General features: G+C 61.0%; 1 protein-coding gene across 3 annotated transcripts; it reads left to right on the forward strand.

Moving 5' to 3' along the window:
- The first annotated feature begins 1,956 nt into the window (after positions 1 to 1,956).
- On the forward strand, positions 1,957 to 13,698 carry PDCD1 (programmed cell death 1). Of its 3 annotated transcripts, none has more exons than XM_046644410.1 (5): positions 1,957 to 2,059; positions 9,945 to 10,304; positions 10,662 to 10,823; positions 12,269 to 12,300; positions 12,550 to 13,698. In XM_046644410.1, exons 1-5 carry the CDS (start codon positions 1,984 to 1,986, stop codon positions 12,781 to 12,783), a joined length of 864 nt encoding a protein of 287 aa, XP_046500366.1. In that variant the 5' UTR covers positions 1,957 to 1,983; the 3' UTR covers positions 12,784 to 13,698. The 3 variants fall into 3 exon arrangements, with proteins under 3 accessions (XP_046500366.1, XP_046500367.1, XP_046500365.1); XM_046644411.1 differs by having other exon boundaries at positions 12,553 to 13,698; XM_046644409.1 differs by having other exon boundaries at positions 12,269 to 13,698.
- Positions 13,699 to 14,190: the final 492 nt, after the last annotated feature.

Here is a 14,190-nt window from a genome sequence, read left to right on the forward strand (position 1 = left end):
CCCCCCCAGGGCCCAAGCGCCCCTTTCAGCCTGGGAGTCTCAGCCGCCCACCCAGCTCCGGCCCCAAGGGGTGTCAGTGGAATAATGGGGAAGGGGATGGGGGGAGGGGAGACCTGGAAGGGGGGATGGGAGGAAGGGAGGACTGTGAAGGGGGCGGGACAAGAGGGAGGGAGGAGCAGGGAGGGACAGGGCACCCAGCTGGAGGGAGGCACACAACCCGTCCTGGACTGTCTCCTGCAGCCCCTCTGTGGATGCGTGTCCGAGCTCTTGCAGGCAGAGCTGCAGGGGGCGCCAGGGCGGTGAGGAGACCCCCTGGAGTCTGACCGCCTCTCCCATCCCAGAGCCCCCCACACGCCCCACGGTCCCCTCCAGCCCCAGTCCTCAGGGGACAGACTGTTCCCCAGCGCAGAGCCTCAGGGTCCCACCATGAGTGTCCAGTTGCTGCCCAATGGACACGGGTCAGCCTCAAGTTCAGAGCCGCCCTGAAGTGCTGGGCGCCGGGGCCGGTTGCTGGCAGGGTCTGTGCCTTGCTGGACACCTGGCGTCCCGCCACCCAACATGACCCATCTCCCCAGCCCCAGGCTGAGCCCCCCACCCACCTCCAGAGTGCCAGTCCTCCAAGGGGAGGCCACAGGGGTGGGTGTGCCTGTCCATGTGGGGCGTCCACATGGGTGGGCCCTGGTCACATTCTCTCTCCCAGACCAGCCTCCTTAGCCAGCCGGCCAGCTTCCGGGGGCAGGGAGGGGGCGCGGACCCCAAACCCAGCCCTCTCTGCACCCCCAGAGCCCACCTGGCCGGCGAGATGCCCTCCCACGCTCCCGCCACCCACACGGCCTCGAGTGGCTGAGGCTCTGGGAGTGGCCCTTTGTTCGCAAACGCGCTTCCTCCGCTCCGCGCCTCGCCTGCCAACGCGGCTTTGATGCTCTTTTTCCACCGTTTCAGATTCTTTAATGTGTTCCCTTCTCAGCCGAGCCGGAGCGTCTCGAGCCGGGGCTGCAGCGCCAGCTGCCAGGCGGTTTCTGTCTGGTTATTTTAAGCCAATGAGCCCCACGCGGGGCATCACTAATATCAGCAGTTTCATTTTTCCTGTTTTCCATTCATTATGATAAGATGCTTAGAGCAAAATGCGATGACATAACAGAATCGTGTCACAGACATCCAGGGCTGTGCGGCCAGGCCAGGGCCCTGGAGACCCAGGACCACCCTCCCCCGTCCTGGGCGTGTGCTGGGGGCGGGACACAGGTTAAGCCCCCAGCACTGGAGCTGTCAGGAGGCTGCTGACAGTGGCAAGATCTGGAAAGCCGGCCGTGCCGAGCCCGGCACGAGACCCCCTGAAAGCTGGCCCCAGAAGCACCTGACATCCTTCAGCACGAGGCCAGCAAGGGGCAAAGGAAGACCACCACGGGGGAGGGGAAGGGTCTCCCGTGCGCCTGGGGCTCAGGCAGAGGGAGGCCGCCCACCTTGCAGCCCAGGAGGCAGGGGCCAGGCAGTGAGCCCCTGGGAGGGTCAGTCCATGCTAACCACTGCCCAGTGGCCAGAAGGGAGGGTCGGGGGCAGCCAAGGCCTGGCCAGGCACTTGCTGGCTCCGCCAGAGCCCAGAGAGTGCGACCCACCTCCTGAGGGCAGAGGATGGCTGGGGGAGGGGAGGGGGGAGAGGGCCCTGTACCCCTCCACCCTCCCATCCCCCAACAATGAATAAGAGACAAGAATTGCCCCATGGAGACCCCCACACACACCTCCTCTATCTGCCTCTCCCTCTCTGTCCCCCCCTCTCTCTCTGTCTCTCTCTCTCCCTCCCATCTCCCTCTCTCTCCCCCTCTCTCTCCACCCCCCGCCCACATGGAGGAGGAGGAAGAGGGGGCGGGGGCTCGGGGCGTGTCCCTGCCACTTGACCCGGGAGAGTTTCCTTTCCGCTCTGTCACCTCTGCCTGAGCAGTGGAGGAGGAGGAGGAGGTCGCAGGCCCAGCGGGCTGGCGCTCGGGCATGGGGACCCTGCGGGCACCCTGGCCGTTCGTCTGGGTCCTGCTGCAGCTGGGCTGGCTGCCGGCTTGGCTCCTAGGTATGTGGGTCAGGGTTGGGTGGCATGGGGTCAGGGCTTGGGAAAGACTTCCAGCCCTCAGTTCCTGGCTGGTGTGGAGGGGGCTGTGGTGGGGCCAGGCCTCCGAGGCCCAGCACTGCCCCTGCCCGGGCGCTGTGTGGCTTTGGATAGGTGAAATGCCCTCTCGGGGCCTGACTGCTCACCTGTTGGGGAGTCCCATCCTTGGTCGTAAGCAAGCAGTGCTCCGATCTGTTCCAGCTCTTCCTCAGACTCCCGCGGAACAGGTGAGCCAGTGCTCTCTCTGTGGGATGACACGGCTGGGCTGGCCAGAGCCCCAAACCACGGCCCAGCTGCCACACTTGTGTTTTCCCTCAGAACCAGCCTCACACGGGCTGACCAGCTCTGAGAGGTCACAAGCTGGACACCTGGAGCCAGTTCTCCAGTTATATCCACAGTGTAGCCGTTCCAGGAAAGACTGTCTGCCCCTCACCCGCTCATGGGTCTGGGATGCTCCTCACCGGGGTCCCGGGATGAGATTCGAAGCTGCAGAGCGCTGGGCATGGCCCAGTGTCATGGCTCTGGGGGGGGGTCCTTGGCCCCGAGCCCCCTGTATGGGCCGTCCATTGGGCAGGCCCATGGTCAATGTCTGATGGTCAGGGAGGGGGCCCCTCCTGCTGGTGGCCCTCACCCTCGGCCGCTGCATCTGGCCAGCACCACAGAGAGGGGAACGCCAGGGCCGGTGGATCCCCCATGCCTGGCCCAGGGCCTGTCCTGTCTGAACCTCACTGGGCTCCCGGCAGGGGGTGTGACGGTCCCTGGAAGGACCAAGATGAGGTGGGGGTACACTGACACCCCACTGGGGCTGCCCATCCTGGTGTCCCTCAGACATCTCTGCTCCTCCTGGCCTTCTCAGTGACAGCGGGGACACCCGGGGGCCTGCATCCCTCCTCAGCATGGCCTCTTGCTTCACGGAGCCCCACGGGCCATTCTCGGGACCTAGAGAGGAAACAGGGCTGGGGTCAGTGGCCCAAGGGCCTGCTAGCAAAGGTGCCCCGCCGGGTGCCTTGCAGGGGAGCCCATACACCAGGGTAGAGGGGTGCCTGTCATCCCAGGAGGAGAAACCAAGGCTTGAAGGGGGCCGTGACTCACCCCAGGTGGCCCTCTCCCCACCAGGGCCCCTTCCAAACCAGGCACAGATGAGAATAAGGTCTGTAGCAGACTCTCCAGTTTTGGATGCACTAGCTTGCGTCTCAAGAGAGATTTTCAAATTCAGGGTACCTCAGTTTCCCCATCTGTAACGGGGCACCAGCGGTGCCTCAGCACAGAGCGCTTTGCCTCACCAATGTCACTTGCCAGGGTCGTCCTCCTGCTATTCCACCCAGCCTCGGGCCCTCCAGGCTGCAGGGGACCTTTTGTTCCATGACACATCTTTTTTCCTTCCTAAAGTATTCACTGTATTTATTATTTTGTTCTTTCCCGTGGATAATCATCCCCCCTTTACATACCTGTTCTTCTTGCATTTTATGAGATAACTCAAACCCAACAGTGCCCCGACCCCTGTCCTAGCAATGACAGTAGATAAGAACACAGGCTTTGAAACGAGACGGCTTTCAGTTCAAATTGAAGTCTTCGTTGACGAACTGTGCAATCTTTAGCAAGTCACCTAACCTCTCTGAGCAATGGTGTTCAGCTATTTGAGGATAATAATGCCTGCCTGATGGGGTCATGAGAATTAGATCATTTACGAAAACTGTCTGGCCCAGCCCATGACTCATTTTTTTGAAGTCAGATTTGTTTCATTTTTTTTTAACTTACAATTTTGAGAAATATTTGAAACATACAGAAAAGTGACCAAAACACAGCAGTGAGCTCCCTTCACCGGAATCCCAATGGATACCACTGGCACTCTTGCCTTCTGCATTAGTTTGCTGGAGCTGCTGTGACAGATACTACACGCCAGGCGGCTTACACGACAGAAAGTTAGTGTCTCCCGGTCTGGAGGCTGGAAGCGGAGATCGCAGTGTCGGCCAGGCTGGTTCCTCCGAGCCGGTGAGGGAGAACTGCTCCAGGCCTCTGCCAGCTGCTAGGGATGTGCCAGCATCCTTGGCATCTGTGGCTGTAGACGCATCACCCCGTCTCTGCTCCATCGTCACACACTGTGCATGTCTATCAAATGTCCCTCCTTAGAAGGACACCAGGCTTGCTGGGTTGGGGACCCCGACTCCAGCACCCCTCTTAACACACTCCATCTACAGCAACCCTATTGCTACAAACAGGAAGGTCACGTTCTGAGGTTCTAGGGGTTAGGACTTCAACATGTGAACCGGGGGGCCCGGTTCGGCCCACAGCACTTTCCGTCTCTCCAGTTCATGAGATTCCAGCTGATCCACTTGCTCGCTGGTTGCAGACATCTCTCCTAAGGCTCCAGATGTCCTCCTCCGAGGCAGGCCTGGAGTCCAGATGCTCCCGCATCCCCAACCAGCCCTCTGGCTGAGTGTCTGTGTCTGACGGGAGCCAAGTCTAGGACAGCCAGCTTATCCGGACGTCACTGTCCTCAGCCTCCTCCGACCTAGAGCAAGCCAGCCCTGTCTCTGTCTCAGCTGTTCCTGGCATTCTTTTTGTGTTTTTGTTTGTTTGTTTGTTTTTTCTTAAAGATTGGCACCCGGGCTAACAACTGTTGCCAATCTTTTTTTTTTTTCCTGCTTTATCTCCCCAAACTCCCCCCGTACATAGTTGTCTATCTTAGTTGCACGTCCCTCTAGTTGTGGGATGTGGGACGCTGCCTCAACGTGGCCTGACGAGCGGTGCCATGTCCACGCCCAGGATCTGAACCCTGGGCCGCCGCAGTGGAGCGTGAGAACTTAACCACTCAGCCACGGAGCCGGCCCCGCTCTTTGTTTTTAATCAAATCTCAATTTTATTCTAGATATGGAAAGCCTTAGAATTAGGAATATTTTTTATTGAGATGTAATTGACATATTATGTTAGTTTCAGGTGTACAACATGATTCCGTATTTGTATACAGTGCAAAATGGTCACCACAAGTCCGGTTAGCAGCCATCACCATACACAGCCACAAAGGTTTTTTTCCATACAGTGAGAACTTCAAGATGCAGTCTCCCAGCTACTTTCAAATACGCAGTGCAGTGTTACTGACTGTAGTCGCCATGCGGAACACGACATCCCCACTTACTCACACGACTTATTCATGGTATAACGGGACGTCTGTACCTTTCGACCCCCTTCACCCAGTTCACCCACCCACCCCCCGCCCTCTGGCAACCCCTTATCTGTTCTCTATACCCGTGAGGTCAGTTTTTATTTTGGTTTAGGTTTTGGGTTTGGGGGTTTCTTTAGGATTCTACATGTAAGTGAGATCATACGGTACTTGTCTTTCTCTGTCTGGCTTATTTCATTTAGCAAAATGGCCTCAAAGTCCATGCACATTGTCACAAATGGCAGGATTTCCTTCTTTTTTATGGCTGAATAGTATCCCATTGTGTGTGTGTATATATATATATATATATATACTACAATTTCTTTATCCATTCACCCATGGATGGGCACTCAGACTGTTCTGTATCTTGGCTATTGTGAATAATGCTGTAGTGAACACGGGAGTGCAGATATCTTTTTGAATTAGTGCTTTCATTTTCTTCAGACACCCAGAAGTGGAATAGCTGGATCACCTGGTCGTGCTAGTTTTAATTATCTGAGGAACCTGCATACTGTTTCCTGTAGTGGCAGCACCAATTTCCATTCCCGCCAACAGTGCGCAAGAGTTCCCTTTTCTCCACATCCTCGCCAACACTTGCAGCTCTTGTCTTTTCGATAATAGCCGTTCTAAGAGTGTGTGGGGAGACCTCACTCTGGTTTTGATTTACGTTTTCCTGATGATTAGCGATGTTGAGCATCTTTTCACACACTTGTTGGCCGTCCATGTGTCTTCTTTAGAAAAATGCCTATTCAGATCATCTGCCCATTTGTTTAATCAGGTTGTTTGTTTTTTTTACTTTTAAGTCATGTGAGCTCTTTATATAGTTTGGATGTTAACCCCTTATCTGATATGTGGTTTGCAAAGATCTTCTCCCATTCCATAGGTTGCCTTTTCATTTTGTTGATGGTTTCTTTTGCTGTGTGGAGGCTTTTTCGGTTGATGTTGTCCCACGTGCTGATTTTTGCTTTGTTGCTGGCCCTGGCGTTCTGGAAGGGTCCAGGCTAGGGGTACAGGCACTCACCACCCGGGTGTGTCTGACGTTTGCTCGTGGAAGATCACGGATGTGTTGGTCTTCTTGGGGTACCTTTGGGGGTGTCATGACAGGGATGTTCCCTCTGGGCCCACAGACAAGGGGGTGAAGTCTCCCCTTTTCCTATGAGATGAACAAGAGACCCGTGGGGGTCACTGGGGACCCATAGTCCACCAGGCGATATTCTCAGCACCCACAGGTGGGCCTTGCCCAAATCGGGTGTTGGGTGGTGGTTGTGAAACGTGTTGTCTACAAGGCCGCCTCTGAGCCAGGCCGGGTCTCCATGAAAGCCAGGCTGGTGCCCCCTCGATGCTCACAGCCCGTCCCAGGCCCCGGGCTCTGCCCTGAGGGAGTCTGCCTCCTGACCTTGCAGGGCACAGAGCTCTCTCCTCAGCCCTCTCTCCAAACAGAAAAGAGGGCCTGACACCCCATTATCAAGTACAAAGTAAAAAGACAGCAATTAAATTATTACACAAACAATGTAAGAAAAGATTCACAGATATTCATTCTGTACGGGTACAGCAGGACCCCAGTCCACTGTACTCAAAGGAGCTCTGCTATCGGCGCCGCGCCAGGAAGGCTCTGGTTGACTCAAAGGTCAGCGCCACCCTGAACCGCCGTCACAGCACCCCTCTGCCTGTCCCGCCTGCTCCCAGAAAGCAGAGAGCCGTGTGCCCCAGTGAGGTCTGGCCTTGTCCTCTGGTCGGCGTCCCCACGGTGCTCCTGGCTCCTGTTCTGTGCCCCGTGTGGGCTCCCCCCACCCCGAGCTTCCCGGTGGCCCTGGCGGTAAGAGGGGCTTCTGTTTGGAGGCCTTGGCGGTCCACCAGGCAGCGGCATGGATTCCCAGAGGGGGTGGGAGAGCGACCTGGGGGCGGCGCCACCCAGACTGGGAAGTCCTGGGGGTATTGGTGAGGGGCACCTGGGTTTCTGGTCCCGACGCAGTGGGAGACTGGGAGGCGCCGGGCGGGCGATTCACAGAGCAGGGCGGGCTGACGGAACCAGCACCTCGGGTCTGGCGTTCCGAGGCCACAGCACGACTTGGCCATACTCAAGTCCGGGCAGTCCGTCACGGACAGGATGCTTTCTTTAAGTAGACTGTGAGCTTCTTGAATAAATGATAAAGAGATGCATGTCAGTGCTGCCAAGGGAAGTTCCCATGCGGCAGGCTTGGGGTGTGGGGTGAGAACACACAATTGCCAAGAGTGAAAAGGGCTTCCCAGGGGCCCCGTGGTGTTTGTCTCACCCTGGGGGAGCAGAAATGTGTGGACGCCCGGGCCCCACAGGGCAGCGGGCCTGGCTGAGAGGGGAGGACCCCACCTGTACCTGCCAACTCCCCAGTCCAAGCTGGGCCCCTTCTGGGCTCCTTGGCCTCCCTGACAGCTCCTGCCCTCCTGGCCAGTGGGACAGACCCTCTGAAGAGCCACAGAGACACGTGGGCTGCCACCCACCCTGCAGAGACCCCACCTACAAGGTCCCAGGGACCCCCAGCATGGGGGGTCCTCCTGGCCGCGGCTCACGTGAGGCACCATCCTCACGTCCATCTGGCACCCGGCGGGTCTGCAGTGCCGACAGCCGCAGTACTGGCCATGGGCCAGGCCTGATCGCTGGTCGATGGCCAGGGGAGGTGGCAGAGCAGCAGAAATGGCCGGAGGTCCAGGCTGGCTGGGTCCAGCCTCTCCAAGCCTCAGCGTCCTAGGTGTAAATGGGCGCAGGGAGGGCAGACGGCCCCGCATGTCCCTGAACTGGCCGTGGAAACATAAGGATGCTGGGACACCTCAGGACACACCCCCATCTCACCCCCTCAAGGCCTACCTGCCCTTTCTAAATATCTGATTTCTCCCCGTGCAAGGCGCCCCACGGGAATGGGCAGAAGGAGTCCTCCTGGTCACACGTGCCCTGATGGGGCCCACTCGGGGGGTCCCTGTGCCCTCTGGGCTGCAGGGCCACTAGGGCCTGCACCGTCCTCTTCCTCCTGGGAGCCGCGAGTGCTCAGTGAGCAGGTCATTGCAACAGCCTCAGGCCGGTCTGTCTCCGAAGTAGAGGGACTGTAGCCAGGGACCACAGCCTCGGGTCTGTCCCGTAGCTCGCAGCTCGTAGCTCGTGTGTGAGGGACCACCCCCAGCAAATACCATCGCTCGGGATGGAGCTGAGTAAAACAATGAGTGTGAAGCCGGGAAGAACAGACATGAGATCAGAAATGAGAACAGAAGTGAAGAACAGACATGAATGACGTCAGGGTACCAGCCCCACAGGCTCCTCCCAGGACCGACATCCCAGGGTTAGGAGCAGGATTTGGGAATCCTGTGGTGTGCGACGTGTTGGGTGGGCGGGGGGAACGACTGCATTGGGCAGTATCTCGGGTCTGGTGGGCCCTTCCCTGGCAAGGAGGCTGCAGCTGAGGCCCGAGGAGCGAGGCAGAGAGCTGGGCAGAGAGGCCCCTGAGTCCCGGGCCGGTCACACGGCAGGGGGCCGAGGGGAGCTGGCTGCAGGCTTGGGGTTTGGTCTGGACAGAGCCGCTTGCTCCCTCCAAGCCTCAGTTTCCCCATGTCTAAATGAGGGATCATGGCACAGCCTTCCGTGGGAGCCGCCACAGGAGGGGAAGGTCCAGCTCGTGTGGGTCTGGCCATGGCTCCCACCCCGGGACCCCTGCGTCACCGTCAGAGTCCACCTCGACTTGACGTGGGGTGCTGCAGGCATGTCGCCGGGGCCTCCACAGGAGGCATTCCTTCCCCTGAGTGCCAGCAAGTCAAGTATGAGCGTGCGAGGGCATGCTCATTCATGCGTGTGTGAACGTGAGTGTGAATGTGTTCCTGTGTTTCTAGGTGTGTGTGTGCACGGGTGTGAGTGTTGACGTGAGAGGCAGGCCCTTGGTGGGAAGAGCTGCAGGCCTCTGTAACATTGTGGGGCGTACCCCCAACAGGGCCCTGGCGCTCAGAGCCCCGCACCATCGGGGCCTTGCCTTCTGTGCAGACCAGAGGCGATGGCCCAGCTTGCCTCTGAGCTCCAGTCCCCAGAGTCTTGGCAGAAGACATGGAGGCCCCCACACTGCCCAGGGTAGCGGCACCCACTTGGGGGTCCTCGTGGGCTGGGACCCAGGTCCCAACCCTGAACTTGTTCTGAGATGGGGGCAAAGCCTGGACCCTGAACCTGCAAGGGGCTGGGCTCTCCTGGGAAGCGCCCTACTCATCCAGCCCAGCCCCCCATTTACCCTCCCCTTCCACCCAAGCAGGGCAGACAGGACCAGGCAGGCCCCCAGAGGGATCAGGGCTCAAGGATAGCAGAACGTGGGGGATAGGGCTGCAAGACAGGCAACCTGGAGTCACCGAGGGAGGGAGAGGAGGCCCCTACAACCACCTCTCGGGGAGAAACGGGGCCCAGGGGTCCCAGCCGGAATGCACCCCAGGCCTCAGGTCTCAGTACAGTCAAAGGACAAAGTCCCACCAGGGAGTCACCTGGTGACAGGTGAGCGCTCCATCCCTGGGGGCATGCAAGGAGAAGCTGTGAGGCTCCATGGCAGAGGTGCTGCAGAGGGGTTCCAGTGTGGGCTGGGCCTTCCAGAACCTTCCTACCAGGATGTGGGAAAGTGGGAAGGGAGGGTCTGGGTGGGCTGTCCCCACGCCCCTTCCTCACTGGCCGCTGGTTCTCTGTCCACCTCTTAGACTCCCCGGACAGGCCCTGGAGGCCCCTCACCTTCTCCCCGGCCCGGCTCATGGTGCCCGAGGGAGCGAATGCCACCTTCACCTGCAGCTTCTCCAACACGTCCGAGCACTTCGTGCTCAACTGGTACCGCATGAGCCCCAGCAACCAGACAGACAAGCTGGCCGCCTTCCCCGAGGACAGCAGCCAGCCCGGCCGGGGCGGGCGCTTCCGGGTCACACGCCTGCCCAACGGGCGAGACTTCCACATGAGCGTCCTCGCTGTCCGGCGCAATGACAGTGGCATCTACCTCTGCGGGGCCATCTCCCTGCCCCCCAAGACGCAGATCAACGAGAGCCCTCGTGCAGAGCTCACGGTGACAGGTGACCCGCGGGCAGGGGCGGCCAGCCGGAACAGCCTCGGCCTCAGGGTGCAGTGGGCAGGGACTTGCCAGGCTCCACCCCATGGCTCTGTCCCACCCCCGGGACACAGGGACCGATGGCTGGGACCTCTGTGACTAGAGGCACCCCCAGGCCCATGTGTCCTGAGGGAGGGGCAGTGGGGGCGCCTCTCGGGGGCACCTGTGCCCCGATGCGCTACCGAGGCGCAGGCCTGGGTGAGACGGGTGCCCACAGATCTAGGTGTGAGGCCCCTCGGGACGTGGAGAGGGCAGGGCAGGGCTCTGGGTCCCTGTCCCCGAGGAGTCCTGTCCCTGAGTCTCTGTCCTTGGGCCCCTCCAGAGAGAATCCCAGAGCCGCCCACAGAGCACCCCAGCCCCCCGCCCAGTCCCGCAGGCCAGTTACAGGGCCTGGTCGTGGGCATCACGAGCCTCCTGGTCGGCGTTCTGCTGGTGCTGCTGCTGGCCTGTGTCCTGACCACCACCTTCCCCAGGGCCGCTCGAGGTAACGCCCCCGCCACCATCCCCGGTCTGACCCCCCTGCCCTCCCCAGGGAGGCCTCCCCAGGGAGGGGCTGGACTGGGCCTCCCAGGGTCCGGGGTCCCCTCAGAGACGGTGGCCGTGTCCCCTCCCTGGAGCCTGCTCTCAGGAGGGGTCTGAGGGGAGGTGCAAGTGTGGAAGTCAGTTCTCTAGGTGGCACAGAAAGGAACAGCCCCCCATAGGCTGAGCAACCTGTTCTGGCTGCGCTGAGGCCACCCCAAACCTCAGGCTGCAGAAACAGACACCCGGCCGCCTGTGGTCACAGTCACAGCCACCAGGGCAATGTGTGACGTCCCACTCTAACCGCCGGGGGGATGCTGTGAACGCCCCACTGCCTACACACACATCCTGACCACCTGGGGGAATGCTGTGGGTGCCCCACTCCCCACACATACATCCTGACCACTTGGGGGGACGCTGTGGATGTCCCACCCCACACACACACATCCTAACCACCTAGGGGGATGCTGTGGACGTCCCAAGCCCACACACACACACCTTGACCGAATGTGGTCCCAGGCAGCGGGTCTCACTCAATCTCTCTGACAATGGAGGGATGTCTCTGGGGCTGGAAGGAGAGGACAGAGTTGATTCTCTTGGAGCCACTGCCCCAACAGGACCCAGCCCAGGGCTCAGCCCCCTCCCAGGCCCTGCGCACCAGCGGCTCCAGGTCATGCTCTCCCAGGACAGGCCCCTGTTGGTGGGGGAAGGGGGCCAGAGAACAGGAGGCTCCACAGGGACCTGAAATCGACCTTGGGCAGCTGCCGGCCTCCAGCATCTCCCCCTGGGCAGGTCGGGGAAAGCAGCACTGAGCAGTGGGCCATTCCTGACCTGCTGCAGCCAGGCTCCTTTGGGACTCCATGTCTCAAGGGCTTCACGTTTCCCTCCTTGACACATTTTTGAGAACGTGCTGTGTGCCCCATGTGCTGGCCCCTGGTGGAGACACACGTGGCATTTCTGTGCAGCATCAGTTGGAGAAACACGGGCCGTAACATCATTGATTATGGTTCTGTGTGCCTCGCTGCGCCAGCCGGCAGTTGGGGGAGTGGGGGGCTGGCACCCTGCATGGAGCGCTAGACTGGGCCCAAGGTTGCAACCAGAGATATCAGGAGCCTGTGGCAGGAGCACTCAGACTGGAAGCCAGCGGTCCTCCATGGCCATGCGCCCGGACAGCTCACCATCCAGACGGGACCTTTGGGAGAAGGGTGGGGGCCTGGGTTGTTGCACGGGAAGTGGGGTTGGCCGGACCGTCAGGGTGGACAAGGAGGACGCTCAGCCACCCAGGACAGATGGCATGGTGCCCTGCCCAGGGCTGGCTGGCCCCCCCAAGCCCCTGGGGACAGGGACCCCCACTGAGCCCCTCTTTCCCCCCACCCCGGGGTCCCTGACTCCAAGCGCGCTTCTCCGCAGGGGCCTGTGGCAGGAGCGGGGACGAGCCCCTGGTGAGTTTGATTCCCTTTGCTGCGACCGCGAGGAAACACAGAGAGCGCTGGGGGCGGGCGGGGGCCACTCTGCCCCGGGGGGAGCAGCCGCACACGACCCCAGCCGTGTCACCGTGTTTGAACTTGGGGACACGGGCCCCAAGAAGGGTGGTGTGGGCCCTGCCCCTGCTCTGTGTGTGCACGCGTGTGTGTGCGCGCCTGAGCATCAGCCACTCGGAGGCTGCTGACTCCCCTCCCTCTCTCCCTAAGAAGGAGGGCCCCTCTGCCCCACCCACGTTCTCCGTGGACTACGGCGAGCTGGACTTCCAGTGGCGAGAGAAGACCCCGGAGCCCCCCGCCCCCTGCGTCCCGGAACAGACTGAGTACGCCACCATTGTCTTCCCGGGCAGGCCGGGTTCACAGGGCCGCAGGGCTTCCGCCGATGACCCCCAGGGGCCCCGGCCTCTGAGGCCCGACGACGGACACTGCTCTTGGCCCCTCTGACAGGCATCCTCTGCCGGCCGGAGTCCTTCAGACCCTGCGCCAAGAGCCCAGGGTGGCGCCCTCCCTGGAGGAGATGCAGGGGAGAGGGGCTGCCCGGTGCCGAGCCCTGTCTGGGGACCACTCCCTGCGGCTGGCTCTCACTTCAGTGCTCGTGATGACCTGGCAGGGGGTTCCACGGTCCCATGTGGGCAATGGAAGGAGACCCTCCCAGGACCCCAGGCCCTGTCCTGGACTGCGCTGGCCAGAGCTCTGTGCCCCCTGCACACATCCTTCCTCGGGGAGCATGGGGGCCGGTGCTGTGGCCAGGATGGGGGTCTCCATGGCCCCCGCTGACTCCTGGGGGAGGCTGGTGCCTGGACACGGGGGCGCCGGGCTGCTGGCTGGAGACTGTGCCTTGGGGCGGCCCGTGAGGCAAGGCCGTAACGAAGAGACCCAGCACACACCTTGAGGGGCTCGCAGACACGCAAGGGGCTGGCGCTCCTCCAGGGACCCTCACATTCCCCCAGGCCTGGACAAGAGCTCCTGGCAGTGGTGGGCGGGGCAGAGGCAGGCTGCCCGAGGGCCAACCCCTGCACGCACCCCGTCCACCCTCACGCGTTCCCGGGAAATGGGGCAATGAAGGGCGCAGGCCGAGCTGCAGTCCTCCCAGCTGAGGCCATCCTGGGGGGCCCCAGGAGTCGCCCTATTTATCCTCCTCGGGGATTCCCCTTCTTCTTGGTGCCCATTCACGGTGCTATTTAAAGAAGCCTTGCTGGGCTCTCGCCTGGGGTGTGGGGGGGTAGGTGTCTCCTCAGCCAGACGCCTCCGGCCAGACCCACCGCTCCTCGCCCAGCCCGCACACAGCACATCGGCCGTCCAGGGCAGGGCGGCCTGTGGGCACGGGCGTCGGGGACTCAGGGGCACATGCTCCCTCGGGTTCCACACACACTTCAGAGCCCCTGAGCTGAGGGGACTTGGTTCTATTTTATTATAATTAAATAATGACAAAGCTCCCAGAAAGGCCTGAGTTCTCTCCTGCTCACAGTTGTGGGGGGAGACGGGAGGGAGCACCAGTCTCTGCTGGCCAGGGCTGCGGGCGCTGGGCTGAAGATGGAGGAGGCAGCCAGCCAGCCTGGTCCTCAGCAGGCCTGGCCCTCCCCTCACTGTCCCAGAAACACACAGGCCCCAAGTCCTTCAACTCTCTGCTCCCCACGCTCACACCCACAGCCTCGGGGGCGCTAGATCCCTCTGACTTCTGGGGCCGTACAGCACCACTCCCGAGAGGCCCTTCCTCCCGGGCTCCATGCCCCAGGGTCCCACGGCACCTGCCCCCTGACCACTCAGCCCAGCACAGGGTGTCTCCTGAGTGGTTGTGCCTGTATCTGCCCTGTTCCACCCTCTACATGCCCCCATACCAGGGAGTCCCTC

This window comes from Equus quagga, chromosome 17 (assembly GCF_021613505.1).
Source record: "Equus quagga isolate Etosha38 chromosome 17, UCLA_HA_Equagga_1.0, whole genome shotgun sequence".
Taxonomy (NCBI): domain Eukaryota; kingdom Metazoa; phylum Chordata; class Mammalia; order Perissodactyla; family Equidae; genus Equus; species Equus quagga.